The sequence below is a fragment of the Vigna radiata genome, unplaced genomic scaffold, assembly GCF_000741045.1.
Source record: "Vigna radiata var. radiata cultivar VC1973A unplaced genomic scaffold, Vradiata_ver6 scaffold_43, whole genome shotgun sequence".
Taxonomy (NCBI): domain Eukaryota; kingdom Viridiplantae; phylum Streptophyta; class Magnoliopsida; order Fabales; family Fabaceae; genus Vigna; species Vigna radiata.
In genome coordinates this window covers 2,305,574-2,320,667 of record NW_014542924.1, presented here as the reverse complement: position 1 = coordinate 2,320,667, position 15,094 = coordinate 2,305,574, and the positions used below count along the sequence as shown (strand labels likewise).

The window sequence follows — 15,094 nt, the reverse complement described above, 5'->3', positions numbered from 1 at the left end:
ATATATATATATATATATATATATATATATATGTGTGTGTGTGTTTTTAGACTTTCTGAATTTCTACTCTTTGCTCATGTTTTAAGTGTAGAACTGACTGAGATATTCGAAACGACCAATGTATGCTTACATCGTTCTATTCCCCTATTGTAGTAAGAATTTCTAGTGCAAAAATAGCTTATAACGTCATGCGTTTAACGTCGAACCACTCAGTAGTCAACGTTAAAAATGACCGATGACATTTTTGTAAATAAATGAAATTATTAAATGTCGTTTAGAATTGTAATTCGACGTAAAAGAATATAAAACGTCAAATGTCCCAACGTTAGACGTTAAAATGTTAGTGAATTCAAAAAAAAAAAATTGAGCGGAAGATTGAAAATTCATTCACTTTATCTTAGCACGCAGAACCATTTTCTCTGCTCAAACTTTTTTTGAACAAAGTTTGACGACCATCACATGTAATCTTTCTTTCATTTGATACAAATGCATGTTAATTAACTACTTTAGTTATGATTTTCGTTTGTTTTCACCGATTATTTTCGTGTTCTTGCTCTTCATACACGCATTCTGCTTTCTCTCTCACTGGTAGCAACACTTTATTTCGATGAACCAATTTTAGTTTTCGTTTTCGTTTTCGTTTTGAAGAACTTATTTGTTGATAACTTGTTTGTTATTTTTTTGTTGAACTTGTTTGATGTTGTTGTTTGATGTTGTTGTTGTTTGGTTGAACTTGTTGGTTATTATTGTTTGATGTTTGATTGAACTTCTTTTTTGTTTGTTATTGTTCTTTGATCGATCCTATATTACTGTTCATAGTTCATGCTTTATAAAATACCAAAAACTGAAAATTGTTGTTTTTTCTGCTTTTCAGGTTTCGTAGAGTTGTAAAAGAGGATCACAATTATTTAAAAAAAATAAAAAAGAATTGATTAACGTCGTATATTGACAAAATTTGATGTTATTTAACGTCGTATGTTAACAAAATTCGACGTTAAATAATGTCGTATGTTGACAAAATTCGACGCTAAATTAATGTCGAATTTTTTAAATTTGACATCAATTAACATCTCCTGATATAACGTTGTTATCGAATTCAACATGAAAGGCCAAAAATATTCGACTTTATATGCCATTTTTTTACTAGTGAATCCAACTTCCCTCTTTTACTTCACACTATCCATAAAATATTTTTTTAGGAACCTCGTACTGAAAATGGCCCAGTTGATGTCCTCTCCTCGGGCTCCATGAGTTGTCTCATACCTCTCCACCAATATGCGACCTCTTCTGTCAGTATGAAAGCAGTAACACTAGCTTATGTTCTTATGAACACTCAATAACTTCAAAATTCTTCTCGTTATTTCTTATCCAATCATCAGCCTCATCTAAAGTAGCTTACCCATTGAACTTGGTTTTGGTTATGACGCAATAAATTGTTCACACTTGATTGATTATTAGGCGTCGATACAACTTGTTGTCGTTGTAGCACGTCTACCATCCTCTCGATGACCCGAGTTATCTCATCAATAGCAAATGGAGGGGTTTGTGGTCTACGTGCCATAATCTTGCATATTCAAGTATAATAATTAAACAAATACATTTAATACACTTCAAAGACAAACAACATAAACTAGACAAGATCACTTCCCAAGACTCCAAATTTTTTCAAAAACCAGATTCTAATACAAAAATTGTAACTCCCATCTTAGGATGCCACGATTACAAGTAAAAATTTGAAATTTTCAAAATCATAATACCATTGTGAAAATCCAAATTCAATAAGTCTTTATAATTAACCAAATATAAGCCATAATTCTAATTTATTACAAAATAAAACTCCAAATATAATAGTTTTCAAAACAAAACCATAAATTCTCCAACTTTCTCAATCAACTTTTTGGCCTATGCAACAACTGAATTATTTGCATTATCACCTGCTCCCATATAACAACATAAGTTATACGATCATCACACACGCAACAAACAAACATAGGGGCAAGTTAATTGAGAAACACACATAAACAGAATAATAGAACTTACAAGTGCTAAATATTCATCATAGTATTAAACACACAAATTACTCAAATACAGTTACACATCATAACCACAAATTAGTAGTCTATTCCATGTATCTTATCGCACCACCTGTTAACTAGAACCGTTCGAGTTGTCTTACCATCACAAGACCCATTTCTAGCAAATAGATAGGTTCTAGTGAACAAGTGGTGTGGTGGTAGGGTACAAGGAAACCCCCAAGCATCATAACTTTGTTCTTCCTTAGCGTCATGCACTGTATTGGGATAACCCAACAAAACATACATAATACATTCATAGGTGTAGAAAAAGATAAGTTGAGTGTCTCAACCAAGAGGGGGGATGAATTGTTTTCCTTTATAAAAATATGTTCTTTAAAAATCTTTTCAAAATCTTTTGAGATTTCTTGGAATGCAATCGATAAAGAATAAGAACAAAGTGAAAGCAATGTAAAAGTGTAGGGAAAGAGAGATTCACACTGCAGTTTATACTGGTTCGGCCAACCTGCATACGTCCAGTCTTCTTTTAATCAACCTTAGATAGGAATCTATATTGATTGTATTTCTTACAAGCAAGACATGCATAGACAACCTTCTTAATGTACTATCCTCTCTAACTCCAAACCCAATATAGTAACCCAGAAAGAACAACCTCTTTCTGTCAACCCTTAGAGATACACCACTCTAAGTCACTAGAACTTCTCTAAGTCCTTTTCTTGGTCGTAGGGAACACAATCAGCCTTGATTGTAGATAACTTTGATCTGATATGATACACCTTGATGTGTAGAAAGTGATCAACAATGTTGAAGCTGAAAGTTCTTCAAAGAATCTTTATGAATATCCAAATATGACAATCTTGATTCTTGAAGCAATCAAGAAGCTCCTGCAATAATATCTCAACAAACAAATCAGGTATGAAAGTTATGAATCATAAAAGTTATTGAATATCAATGCGTCTATTTATAGATTTTCTCAACTCTGACGCATTTTAATCGATTACGCAAATAATGTAATTTGTTAAGCAATTCCTTCAGCATTAATAGATTTGCATTTCACAGTGTTTAACAGATTAAGTAGCGGATGTAATTTATTAACCAAAACATATAAGCCACAATATTTAAAAATATGACAGTTATGACTTTCCATGAAAAAGGTTTTCATATAAAACACATATTAACCGATTAGGAATTTAATGTAATCGGTTAAGTTCCTTACTTAAGAAAATTTTGAAAACTTTTTCATTCCAAAACACATCAATGCATTCAATAAACATGTGTAGGGATAACCACAAGCTTTAATTGATTATACCCATAATGTAATCGGTTAAAACTTGGTATTTTGCCATAGTTAAACATATACTAATATTTGATGAATCTAACAAATTATGCAAACAATGTAATCAATTAATTCATACAGATATGCAATGTGCAAAGTGTTACAATCAATGATTCATTTGTAAACAATGAATATCACATGCATATAGTTCAAGCACCATCAAGATATAATCAAGCAACAATTTTGCCATATTATTCAAGAAACTATAAAACATTTATATTGTCATCATCAAAAACACATATGTGAGATATGGGTTTAGCTTTACATAGCTCCCCCTATCAACAATAGGGAAAACCCATGACAAATATTACCAAAAGCCTATTCCCATGCACACATAAACTCTTGTCCAACAATAGCAACAGATAATCATAATCATATAAACATATATCAAATAAGGATTTTTCATGCAAGTAAATGAAGAATGTGTAGCACACAACAAACAATGGTAAGCTTCCTTAAAGCTTAGTCAATACTAGGGCTTTATCTATAATCCAAAAAAACCACAAATCCTCCCTTGCACTAAGGTTTTCTACAGCTCTTCCCCTTTTTTCCTAGAAAACGTCTATTCTCTCCCTTAACTCTCTTAATTTCATTTTTAGAATTAGGGTAACAATGTGTATCTCCTTTCTCTCTTTTCTTTTTTATCTTCTTCTATTCTATCTCTATCTTTTTGGTTAAAATAATATCTCTCACTTAATTTATAAAACCACCAAGATTTCCTTTTTTTTTTCTTATCTACTTTTCAAAATACTACCAACCACCAAATCTTTCTAAAATTCATGTAGCTTTCTATTTTCTTCAGATTTTATTTTGATTCTTTTACTTTCTACACCTCTATAACTTGACTTCTGCACCATTTAATGAAGGTGAAAATACCCTTTTGTCCTTGGGCCCAAAAATACAAATAAAATAAGAGTTTTCCTTAACTTTTTTTCTTTCTAGAATTGAACCGCAGTCATGTAGTCCTAAACCACCCTTCTATCAACATTTCAACACATGACATTAGTAATATCACACACACACAAATCATCAAAATAACAATATACCAATCATGTGTTTCACTTAATCAATAATAACATTAATTAATTAACATAACAATATAATTCTAAAATGAAATATCTAAACATTAAACATCAATTACCAATTAATAATACTCAAGTCTCAAAACCACTTCATTCCCTAATTACTACGCTTTCCTTAAGTCTTACACTGTGCAGCTCTATTGGCTAAGCTCCATGGTTGAGGTTGGGGAGATAAGGTCACGGTTGAGGTCGCATATGCTAGGTTGTGTATCTACAAAATTATTTCGAAAATGATGATGAAGGTTGTTTTCATCGTCTTCTCAAAATTGGGTCTGACTTTCAGTGGGCCAGATAGGAGTATATTCATATTACTTGCGAGGGATAATGGGATGATGGAATCCACGTTTTTGGTGTTGTCACTATCATTAAGAGGGATGATGGTGCTTTTAGGACCATCGAAAAGCCTCTCGTTTTGGTGAGTTCAGTCCTTGTGAGCCTTTCATGTCTTTGCGAGGAGATGGTTTTCTATTCTCCAAGTCGGACAACTCTTGCTGACTTTTACAGGTCGGCTTATCATTGGGCGTATAGGGCCTCAAGTTTGGTATCATATTGTTGCTCAGCAAGTTAACTGAGTGTTGCTCGTCATGTTGTTATTTCATTGGATTTATATGTATATTCATGTTGCGTAGTCACTGTTGGGTTGGACCCCATCTTGTGGGAAAGTTGTGTATGGTGACCATGGGAATGTGAGGTCGGGAAAGCATTTTATAGGGGCCTCATGGTGGGTGTTAAATGATCTTACCAGGATCTTGAGCGTAAACTTGCAAGTGACAAGATCTTAGTGGTGGTTTGATCCCTCCTTTTGTCTAGAAAGGGCCTCTTGCTGTTGAGAGGGGGAGACCTATCTATAAAAGATTCTTTGACGCTCAAGTTAGTAAGAAAGTTAAGATCTCTGTATAAATTATGTGTATTAGTGTTTATGAGAGAGTGAGTGTTCATCGGGGAATGCTAGTTATATTTATAGGATTAAGTTGGACTATGGGCCTATGTTTTTATTGGAATAATACTTACTTGAGGAGTATAAAACAATATAATAAATAATAACAAAATGACAAATAATATCTAACACAACAAACTACCGAGATTTAGTTATAATATACAAATATGACCCAAATAGACATAGATTTGAGTTATTCCATAATAAAGAAACTCTAAGTCGTGCAAGAACGCATTTTATTAAAAAATTTAAGCATACAAATTATTTAAAGTTTGAGACACACACAAAATTCAATTTCACATTAAAGTCAATAGAAAAAAACAGTTAACTTTTTGAAAAAAAAAATATAAATACTTTACTTTTTAATATATAAAAAACAACATACCTTAAAAAAATATCAAAATTTATTCCAATGAACTTAATTTAAGTTTAAATATCTTAAATAATAATTAAAATTCAAATAAAATAATAAATAATAAGTAAAATAATAAAAATTATTATTAAATCAGCTTGTAAGGTGAGGTTTGCACCTTATATATATATATATATATATATATATATATATATATATATATATATATATATATATATATATTATAAATTAACCTTATCTCTAGTCGCTGTGGGACTTCTAACACACCCCCTTCACGCCGAGGTATAGACATCTCGTGCGTGATAGTAGAAATTGGATGGTCCAATTGCGGCCCGACAATTGGTGGAAACAGAAATGCCCACTTAGAACTCGTTAGGATAGGCTCTAAAGATGGCTCTGATACCATATTAGAAAGTGGGTTTAAGCCTAACTCAATCTCACAAAACTGGCTTGTAGGGTGAGGTTTGCATCCACTTATATACACTGGATTGACCTTATCTCTAGTTGATGTGGGACTTCCAGTACACTCCCCTTACGCCGAGGTATATACATCTTGAGCGAAGGATTAGACATTTAATGGGTGCGGCCCGATAGCGGGTGGAACAACATGCCCAACAACAACAGATATCGCTAGGATAAACTTTAATCATGACTCTGATACCATGTTAGAAGTGAACTTTAAGCCTAACTCAACCCCACAAAACTGGCTTGTAAGGTGAGGTTTGCACCCACTTATATACATTGAAATGACCTTATCTTTAGTTTATGTGCGACTTCCAACACACCCCCCTCACGTTGAGGTATATACATCTCGAGCGTGGGACTAAACATTAATGGGTGATCCGATAGCGGCCCGATAGCGGGTGGAATAATATGTCTAACAAACAACAATTATCGCTAGGATAGGTTCTTTTAACGATGACTCTGATCATATTAGAAAGTGGGTTTAAGCCTAACTCAACCTCACAAAATCGGCTTGTAGGGTGAGGTTTGCATCCTCTTATATACACTGGATTTGCCTTATCTTTAGTCGATGTGAGACTTCCAACAATAATAAATAACAAGTAAAATATTATAAAAATATTATAAAAATTAAATTTTAATTCAATAAAATAAAATAGAATTATGTAAATATAACATATAAGTATTAATGGATATGTTTTTACAAGTTAATTATAAAATAAGTTATTAGCATTTATCTTTTTGTTATATAATTATAAAATAACTTTTATATTAATATTATAAACAAATGAAGTAGAAACATTTAAATTATATAAAATTACAAAAATAACATAAACTAAAATTTTAAATACTTATATTTTTATTTTTATTTAATGTTCTGATAAATAATAAACTACTAAATACAACTTATCTTATTATTTTTATATTTTATATGTAGATTATATATAATATATATAATATTTTTGCTATTCAAGTCAAAATTGTCACATATTTAATTAGGAATGATGTCTTTTTTTTTAAAGCTTAATTATGGTTATACTTTTTTAATTTTTATATGAAATTAGATTTCGTTACTTTCTCTCAATTTTGAATTGTTTTCATCGTTAAATTTTATTAATAAATGGACATAATTGACCAATCAACATTAATAATTTACTGATGTATAAAATGGCATTGTCGTGTATATAACATATACTGACAGACACACATGTCAAAATGTTACAAATGTGATATCACAACAAATCTTTAGCAACATTTGTTCAAAAAGAATACATTCATTAATAAAGTTTAAAAATAAAAGTTAGTCAAAATTTAAAACAATGGAAACATATAAACCCATAATAATAGTAGTAAACAATCATAATATATTTTAATTTTTTATCTTCCATTCAATATTCAATATTTAAACAAACCCCTCTTTTTATAATAACAATAAATTTATTTCCATATTCGTTTACATACCAATATTACAAATCAAATTTTATTCATCCTTAATTTTTTTTTTCCTCTCGCCGTCCAATTAAAATTTATTCGGCAAAGTTTTAATTAATTTTTTCAATTTACTTTTTCCCTAATATCAGTTTTATTTTCTTTTTTCTTATTTTTATTTATGTTTCATTTTTTTCTCCTCTCCTTTCAGCTCCCTGGGAACCAAACTTCAGTGGGATTCTCACAGTCGGAGACGCATAGAAAGATCCGGAATTTAGCCGTCTACAGTGCAGCTGTCCATCTTAGGAAATAAACTGGCTATGGGTCCATTTCGGATTTTTTTTAACAGTATTATTTTTGGAAAATAAATCATAACAATAGGTAAGTAGTTAATTTTAATTATTACGGTCAAATTTTTTCGATTTGATTCCTAAAATACCTCAATTAAATTATATAAGTAGTACTTAAATTTTTTTTACCGATGAGTTCGAGTTATATATTGTTAATAAACCAATAAATACATGCACTAATACAAAGATATGATCATCTCACTTAAATATTTCACAAAAGGTTAAGAGGATAAGAGTAAATTAACAATTAGTACATATGAAAATGACGGTTTCTTTAATAAGTAGAATTAAAAGTGAGAAAAAAATCAAAAAATTGTCAAATCAAATTTATAATTATCCAAATCCCTTTAAGTCAATCTAAATAAATTTATCTCCAATTCAAATTCATATTTTTAGATTTTAATTCTAATCTATTTAAATGATATTGAATGAGATATAAATTGAACAATATTTTTAATTTTGAAGATCCAAAATTAAAGTGCACATTTGCAATTTAGTTATGAAATGTAAAATTTCACACCCAATATAGCATCATATTGGACTCATGCAACACTAGGTCGAGTTAGCGTGATTCAAGCCCAATCGACCTAATTTCGATCGAGTCGGCCCAAAACTAGGTCAAGTTGCGACAACTCCTACAATGCCAAACAAAGTCAACCTAGATCCAAGTGGAGTTGTGTCTACATAGACTCTAGTCGAGTTGTGTCAAGGTTAACTCAAGTAAGCTCAAACCCTCTTTGAGTTGATTTGACTTGAGCTCATGACAAGGTAAGTTAGCATGATCCCAGGTTTAGCAAATTAGGTTGAGCCAATGATCGAGAGGAATAAACTCAAACAAAAGGTTAAGCAAAGTTAGGTCAGGTCAAAGGTTGAGCCAAATCAACATGAACCAAGGTCAAAACGACCAAGGCACAAGTTGAGTTGAGTTGGCAAAAACCTAGGTTGAGCTGAGATGGTATGGACTAAGTTATATGATTTAACCCAAGCTCAAGTCAAGCCAAGTCAGTCAAAACTCAAGTAATATAGAGTTTTATGGGCTAATGACAAGGTGAGTCAACTTGGTCGAGGTTAATCAACCTGGCCAAGTCAATCCAAGTCAGCTTAGGCCTAATTGAGATGAATCGATCGAAGTCAAATTGAGTCGCCCAAACCCAGGTTGAGTTATGTTACCCCGGGTCCATGCCAACTCCAGTTGGCACGTGCCCATGTCAAGTCGAGTCTGCTCAATCCTATGTTGAGGTAAGTCAACCTAAGCTTAGGTCTATACAAGTTGATATCGAGAAGATTGAGTTGAATCATCTCGAACCTAAGTCGAGTTGAGTCTTCCCATGCACAGGTCAAATTGGGATCTTAGTCAATCCAAGCGTACCCATACCCAGATTGAGTTGAGTTGACCTCAAGCTAGAACGAGTTGGGTTATCTCAAGCCCAAGTCAAGCCAAGTCATTATGGGCCCAAGTTGAGGCAAGTTTGCTTGACCCAAGTCGAGTCAAGTTTGTTTGACCTAAGTCAAATCAAGTTAATTTGTGCACAGGTCGAATCGATTCAACTAATGTGCAGGTGGAATTGAGTCAGCCTATGCCCAACTAGGAGTTGAGTTAAGTCTACCCAACCCAGGTTGACCCAAGTTGTCCCAAGCCCAAGTTAAGTAGAGTCAACTCGAGCTTTAGTCATGTTCATTCGCCCAGGCCTACTTTGAGTCGAGTTGGCCTAGTCCATGGTCGAACAAATTTGGGTTGTAGAGCTGAGTTAACTACAACCCGCATCAAGTCAAGTTGACCCTAGCCCAGGTCAAGTCAAGTCAACTAAGGTTGAGCTAGCCCGGATTATAGGTCGGAGTGAATCGCCCTGGATTTGGACCAAAGTCATGCCAAATAAACCTAAACTCAAGTCGAACCGAGTTGGTCTGAACCTAGGTAATGTTGTATCAAACCAAGGGGGGGAACAAATTTGGCTGAAAAAGGCCAAAGTCTTCTTGGAACATATTTGGAGTAGCAATAAGAGCATTCAAAATAAAGTGGTGTACATCATGTTTTCATACCTTCCCAATGGAAATTAGCCTTGAGTCATTTGACGATCTGGGCTCTTCAATTGGCTCCAAAATCCTTTAGGAACCTATGGTAAAAACCAATAACTCCAAGAAAGCCACACAATGATTTTAAGGAACTAGGGGTAAACCAAGCCAACATGGCTTGGATATTAATTGGAATGAGCTCGAACCAATAGTAAAATAAGGTGGTAAGTTTAGCAACTGTGTCATTGTGTTAGTCATACTAGAGGGAATCAAAGCACCAAGCTGATAAAGGGTAAATTATAAACACAACTATTCCAGTATTTGAGGATGAATGGTTACTCGCTAAGAGTGGGATAGGAAGGGAAATCTGAGTAATACTTCTTTTTCATATCCTTGTTACTGCATTGCACCTTCTTATATAGGAAAATAAAAAGTAACAATATACATGACAAGAGGAAAATAAATAACAAACCTCAATAGTGGAGAATAACCAACGAGCTCACTAATGGTTAACAAACCTCAATAGTGGAGAATAATCTTCATTCTCGGGCTGCTAGATCAAAGCCTCGGAGGCTAACTTATATCACATGATTGTGATGGATCTCCGCCTATATCCCGTATAAAATTTATATAATTTAAATCTATTCACTCCTTCACATGTTAGCCACAAGCTCCTCTACGCAGACATGGCTACCGCTGCATCATAAGAGTTTGACTATAACATAAATTTAAATCTTTGCTTATGCAATATCTTTTTAGAATAGCAACAAAGCTTTATACCACCTAATGGGATTGATTATATTTATCACTCAATAAAAAATAACAAAAAAAAGGTATTAAATTTAGTAAAATAAATTAATTTTGATGATATTTAAACATTGTCTTAGTCTACCTCTATTACTTTAATTAAACTATCCTTCATTGGATAAACATTTCTTATAAGAGTCTTTTTAGGCTAGTTCTTTATATTTCTCGAAATGTTAATCCAACCTCCTCAAACATAGGTCGGTCTTAGAAGCCATAGCATGACTCGGAGGACTCAAAATGAACCAGGGGCAACCAAAATCCATGGATAGATACATATTTTCTGAAATTCTGTACAGAATGTCTGTGATCACATTCCCCTAGATTTTCACTACCTAAAGGTCATTTTCTTTGTTCCTACATTCTTTCCGTTCTTCTACTCCTCGTCTGGGGTACTCAAACTTTCTTCCCTAACAAGGAATATGAAAAGTAAGTATATCGGGTAGTTAGGAAGAACAAAATAGAAACTCCACCTCTATTGTTTTCTTAATGGCGTCCAACAGTATCACTTCCTGCAGTTTTTCGGTTCAAGTAACGAATGGCAGCATCCTCGACCCTGGAAATAGAAAACACAAACAAATTAGAAAATATTCTGACAAAAAAGTATTAAAGAATATTGTTACCCCAAATTCATCCATGCCATAACTTTTATTTCTCTGTGGGATAAGCAATCCATGCACCATTTTCAGAGTGAGTATAGTATTGTATTACAATTTCCTACCAGTTGGCACTTAAGAACAGACAAGCGTAACACGTCAAAATCTGAAATGTCTAGGTTTTTTATGAAGTGTCACGTCATGTCTTAACATAAGTTTAGTATGGGTGCAATTTTTTTGTGCATGATTGTCAATGTATTAAACACACAAGTTTAGCAAGTGAATACTCACATTCGGGTTACAAACGTTCTAAGCAAGTGTATCATGAATGCAAACCTTACAACAAAAAGAGAAAAGGTCAACGATGATCATAATACTTACCATGGTTGATTGTAGAATTCAGAACGAAGTTCCTTTTCAACGTTATGACTGGCATCTCCAGCAACAAGTTTCAAATCCTTGCTTTGAGAAGTAATCAAAGTATCAACAAACTCCACTGGAGACTGACTAAAACTAAGAAAAAATGCCCGTCTTCTCCGATGCTCTTGGATCTTCTTTAAGGAAACACGAATGGCCTCATCATAAGCTTCAATCTCCTTTTGGCTCTCAAGGCTTGACAAGAATGTAGACTTGTCTTTTTCCAGTGGAAAAGGCACATCAACCTGTATATCATAACATGCAGTAACAGTTGGAGCATATCCAGAAAGCTTGATGTTATGCTCCAGATGTATTGGCTGTGGCTGTGACAAATGCTGTGCTAACTTCTGAAAAACAGTGGTGAAATCCATCCTCTCTTCCCCAAACACCCTTTGTAGAGAAGGATCACAAATGAAAGACGAAGGGTCATTTGGGATCTGTAGCTTCCTGGACTTTACATAATTAAAAATAGAAGCTATTATTCTTGGACGAGTCTCAACCTCAATACCTAAGAGTTTAGACAGTTGTGGTGAAACCATAAACTTGTCAGGTGTATAATTCATTTCTATTGCAATCAATGCAGTAAATTCTTTGTTTCCTTTCCTCTTCACCTCAAAACCATCCTGTTGGGCAGGTGAACGTGCACTATCCCATACGATGACATGATTATCAGGATAAATGCTTTGATCCAAATGTATGGTAATTTTCTTGAAAAATGCAGAGAACTTTGGGTAAGGAGGACTCGATCTCTGCGAAATGCCAGATTTCGAATCCATACCTTCTTCCAATATCCTTCCAGTTATCCTGAGAGACCACGAAGATTCATTGGCCTTATTATTCTCAGAATCAATTTTGGCATGATCTGAGAATGTATTGAACACATAAACACGAAGAGTTTTCTGAACATGGGGAGGGAGTCTAGCCTCCTGTATATCAAACTTTCTCCTGGCCAAAGCAGTATCAACCTGAGCCTCAAAATCAAGTAATTGAGTATACAGAGCAGACTCAGGCAAAAACATAGTCCCCTTCCCTGGTGATTTCTTCTTTTGCTGCTGAGCACCCGGCATGGATTGGTTCATATTCGATGAATTATGAGACCTCAACAGGGGCTTTGGGGTTGGTCGCTTGGCATTTCCGGTGGCCGGGGATGATGTCCCATTAGTAGCATTAGTATTTATACTTTGCAAGTGAGCAAAAGGCTGAGTTTGAGGTTGTGGATGAGCACGTGCAATCTGAGACTGCAATTGTGTCTGTGCATACTGAGCTTGTGCAAGCACATGAGATTGAGGTTCTGAAAACTGAAAGAGACCAGGGAATTGTGTCTGAGGACGTGACTGAGATTGTGGTTGTGTTTGAGAGTGTAAAGGGGTTGAAATTGAATGGTTCCATTGCTGAATGGAGTTAGGGTGGTGTGTTTGTGTGCCCATTCCAGAATGACCAAACAAAGATGATGCAGCCACATTCTTTGCTTGATTATTCATTCTGATTGCTGCTTCTAAGATCTAATGGGAAATCTTCTCAGCATTCAAATTCATGAAACTGAAATTAAATATTATAAATTTAAAAAAAAAAAAAAAAAAAAAACAGAACAGCTTTTGTCAGAAGACACAAATAACATTCTGGGGATCCTGAATTCTGAAAAGGCAACATTTTTAAGAGAAAAACTTTTAGAAAAAATTAAAAACGGAAACCCTAAGTACGAAAACACACTGCATGTAACCAAGATGGACGAATTTGAACAGAACCGGGCAAAAATTGAATTTGGGTTCACCTAACAAATGGAATGTCCATGATTTATAGTTTTTGAAGAACAAAGACAACGGAAAACGTAGAAGAGGAAGAGAGATTCTTACTGATGGTGTCAGTTTCAGATTCTAAGGAATTCAACAAAAGAAAATTGCTGGATTGCCTGATGAATGTTTTCTTCCCTTTTTCATCCTTTATACCATAAAAAGACATGCTCTCTGGTTTTTCTGAAATACAACTTTGTGGTTTCAAATAAATTTTTTTATTAATAAAAACACATTTCTTTGTTAACGAAACACAGGTAACCACTACAATGTATTGTCTGGTAAGAGGAATTGCGGGCAAGAGAAATTGATTGACGTTAAATATTGTCATCAATATTTCTTTTACTAGCATTAATTATTAATATTAAAACATAATTTACGTTTTTTTTAAAACTTACATCAATTGTTTAAATAACTCATTAACATTAAATTTTAATAATTAGCTATTGTATTATGGATTACTTTATTATCGCATAAACACAACCTTCTTATGAGTATTATTGTAAAAAATATTGTGCAAGATACCATTTAGTCAAGTTCATTTTAGGATGAGTTTAGTTTTTCTAGATTGATCAGTCTTGGTAAAGTTCTTTAACCCTAAGTTTTTTGGTATGTTCTCTTTTAAAATGGTCAGTTCTAGTCAAGTTCCTTTAGTTTGAATTTTTCTAAATCGAGCTTTAAAGATGGATCACTTTGAACATATCTTCTTTGTTTAACTCGTCTGGATTACCTACTTTGGACGAGTCTTTTGGAGATAACTTCATAGCCTATCACACTAACCGGACGACATGGTCGACCAGTTACAAAACAGTCATAATAATGGTAATGATAAGTAGTTGACAACACTAACTGAATGACACGATTGACATTATAGAACAAGCATAACAATGGTAATGACGAGTAGTCAACTACCTTAACCGAACAACATCGCCAAACAATTTTAGAATGTTTATATTAATAATGGTAATGACGAATTAACCTATTAATGTCGATTAAGGTATGTTTGGGTCGTGATTAGACTGACAAAAAGGTAAAAACTCATCACAATTACTATATATAAAGGTCTAAGGTATGACTTTCACAAACATGTACATAATATGGATCATAGCATTCATTGCTAACTGATCAGTCATATACTAACTTTACCATCAGAGTACCTTCTACAGCAACCATCCGAGTTGGACAAGAGAGAGGAGTGGAGCAGAAGAAATCCAGGAATTGGCACAACCCGTCCAGTCTATGATATAACTCGTCCAGTCTAAGACAACCATAAGCCTGACACCTACATCACACACTCGCCTAGCCTCAACAACCTTATTTGTCTTCTTCTCAACCTCATTTGGCTTCAATATCAAGCATTATGGCTTCAATAGCTTGATTGTTAGGCCTCATCTATGTCTTGACTGAAGGGCAAGTTCTTTAAAAGAATCCATAACGCTCAATGAAAGCTGATGAAAAGCGAGTTCTTTAAAG

At 33.7% G+C, this 15,094-nt stretch overlaps 1 protein-coding gene across 1 annotated transcript; it reads right to left on the bottom strand.

Moving 5' to 3' along the window:
- Positions 1–11,059: 11,059 nt before the first annotated feature.
- On the bottom strand, positions 11,060–13,858 carry LOC106752724 (SWI/SNF complex component SNF12 homolog). Its single transcript, XM_014634456.2, has 3 exons — positions 13,685–13,858; positions 11,796–13,370; positions 11,060–11,374 (listed from the first exon to the last, which is right to left on the bottom strand). The coding sequence occupies exons 2-3, from the start codon at positions 13,310–13,312 to the stop codon at positions 11,305–11,307; spliced, it is 1,587 nt and encodes a 528-aa protein (XP_014489942.1). The 5' UTR covers positions 13,313–13,370; positions 13,685–13,858; the 3' UTR covers positions 11,060–11,304.
- Positions 13,859–15,094: the final 1,236 nt, after the last annotated feature.

What these genes read in the sequence shown, in the direction of transcription:
- LOC106752724 (XM_014634456.2), bottom strand. Translation starts at nt 13,312, where the DNA reads ATGAATAATCAAGCAAAGAATGTGGCTGCATCATCTTTGTTTGGTCAT. An exon ending in GAATTCTACAATCAACCATG is followed by an intron (nt 11,375 to 11,795) that starts GTAAGTATTATG and finishes TTCTATTTCCAG; the next exon opens with GGTCGAGGATGCTGCCATTC.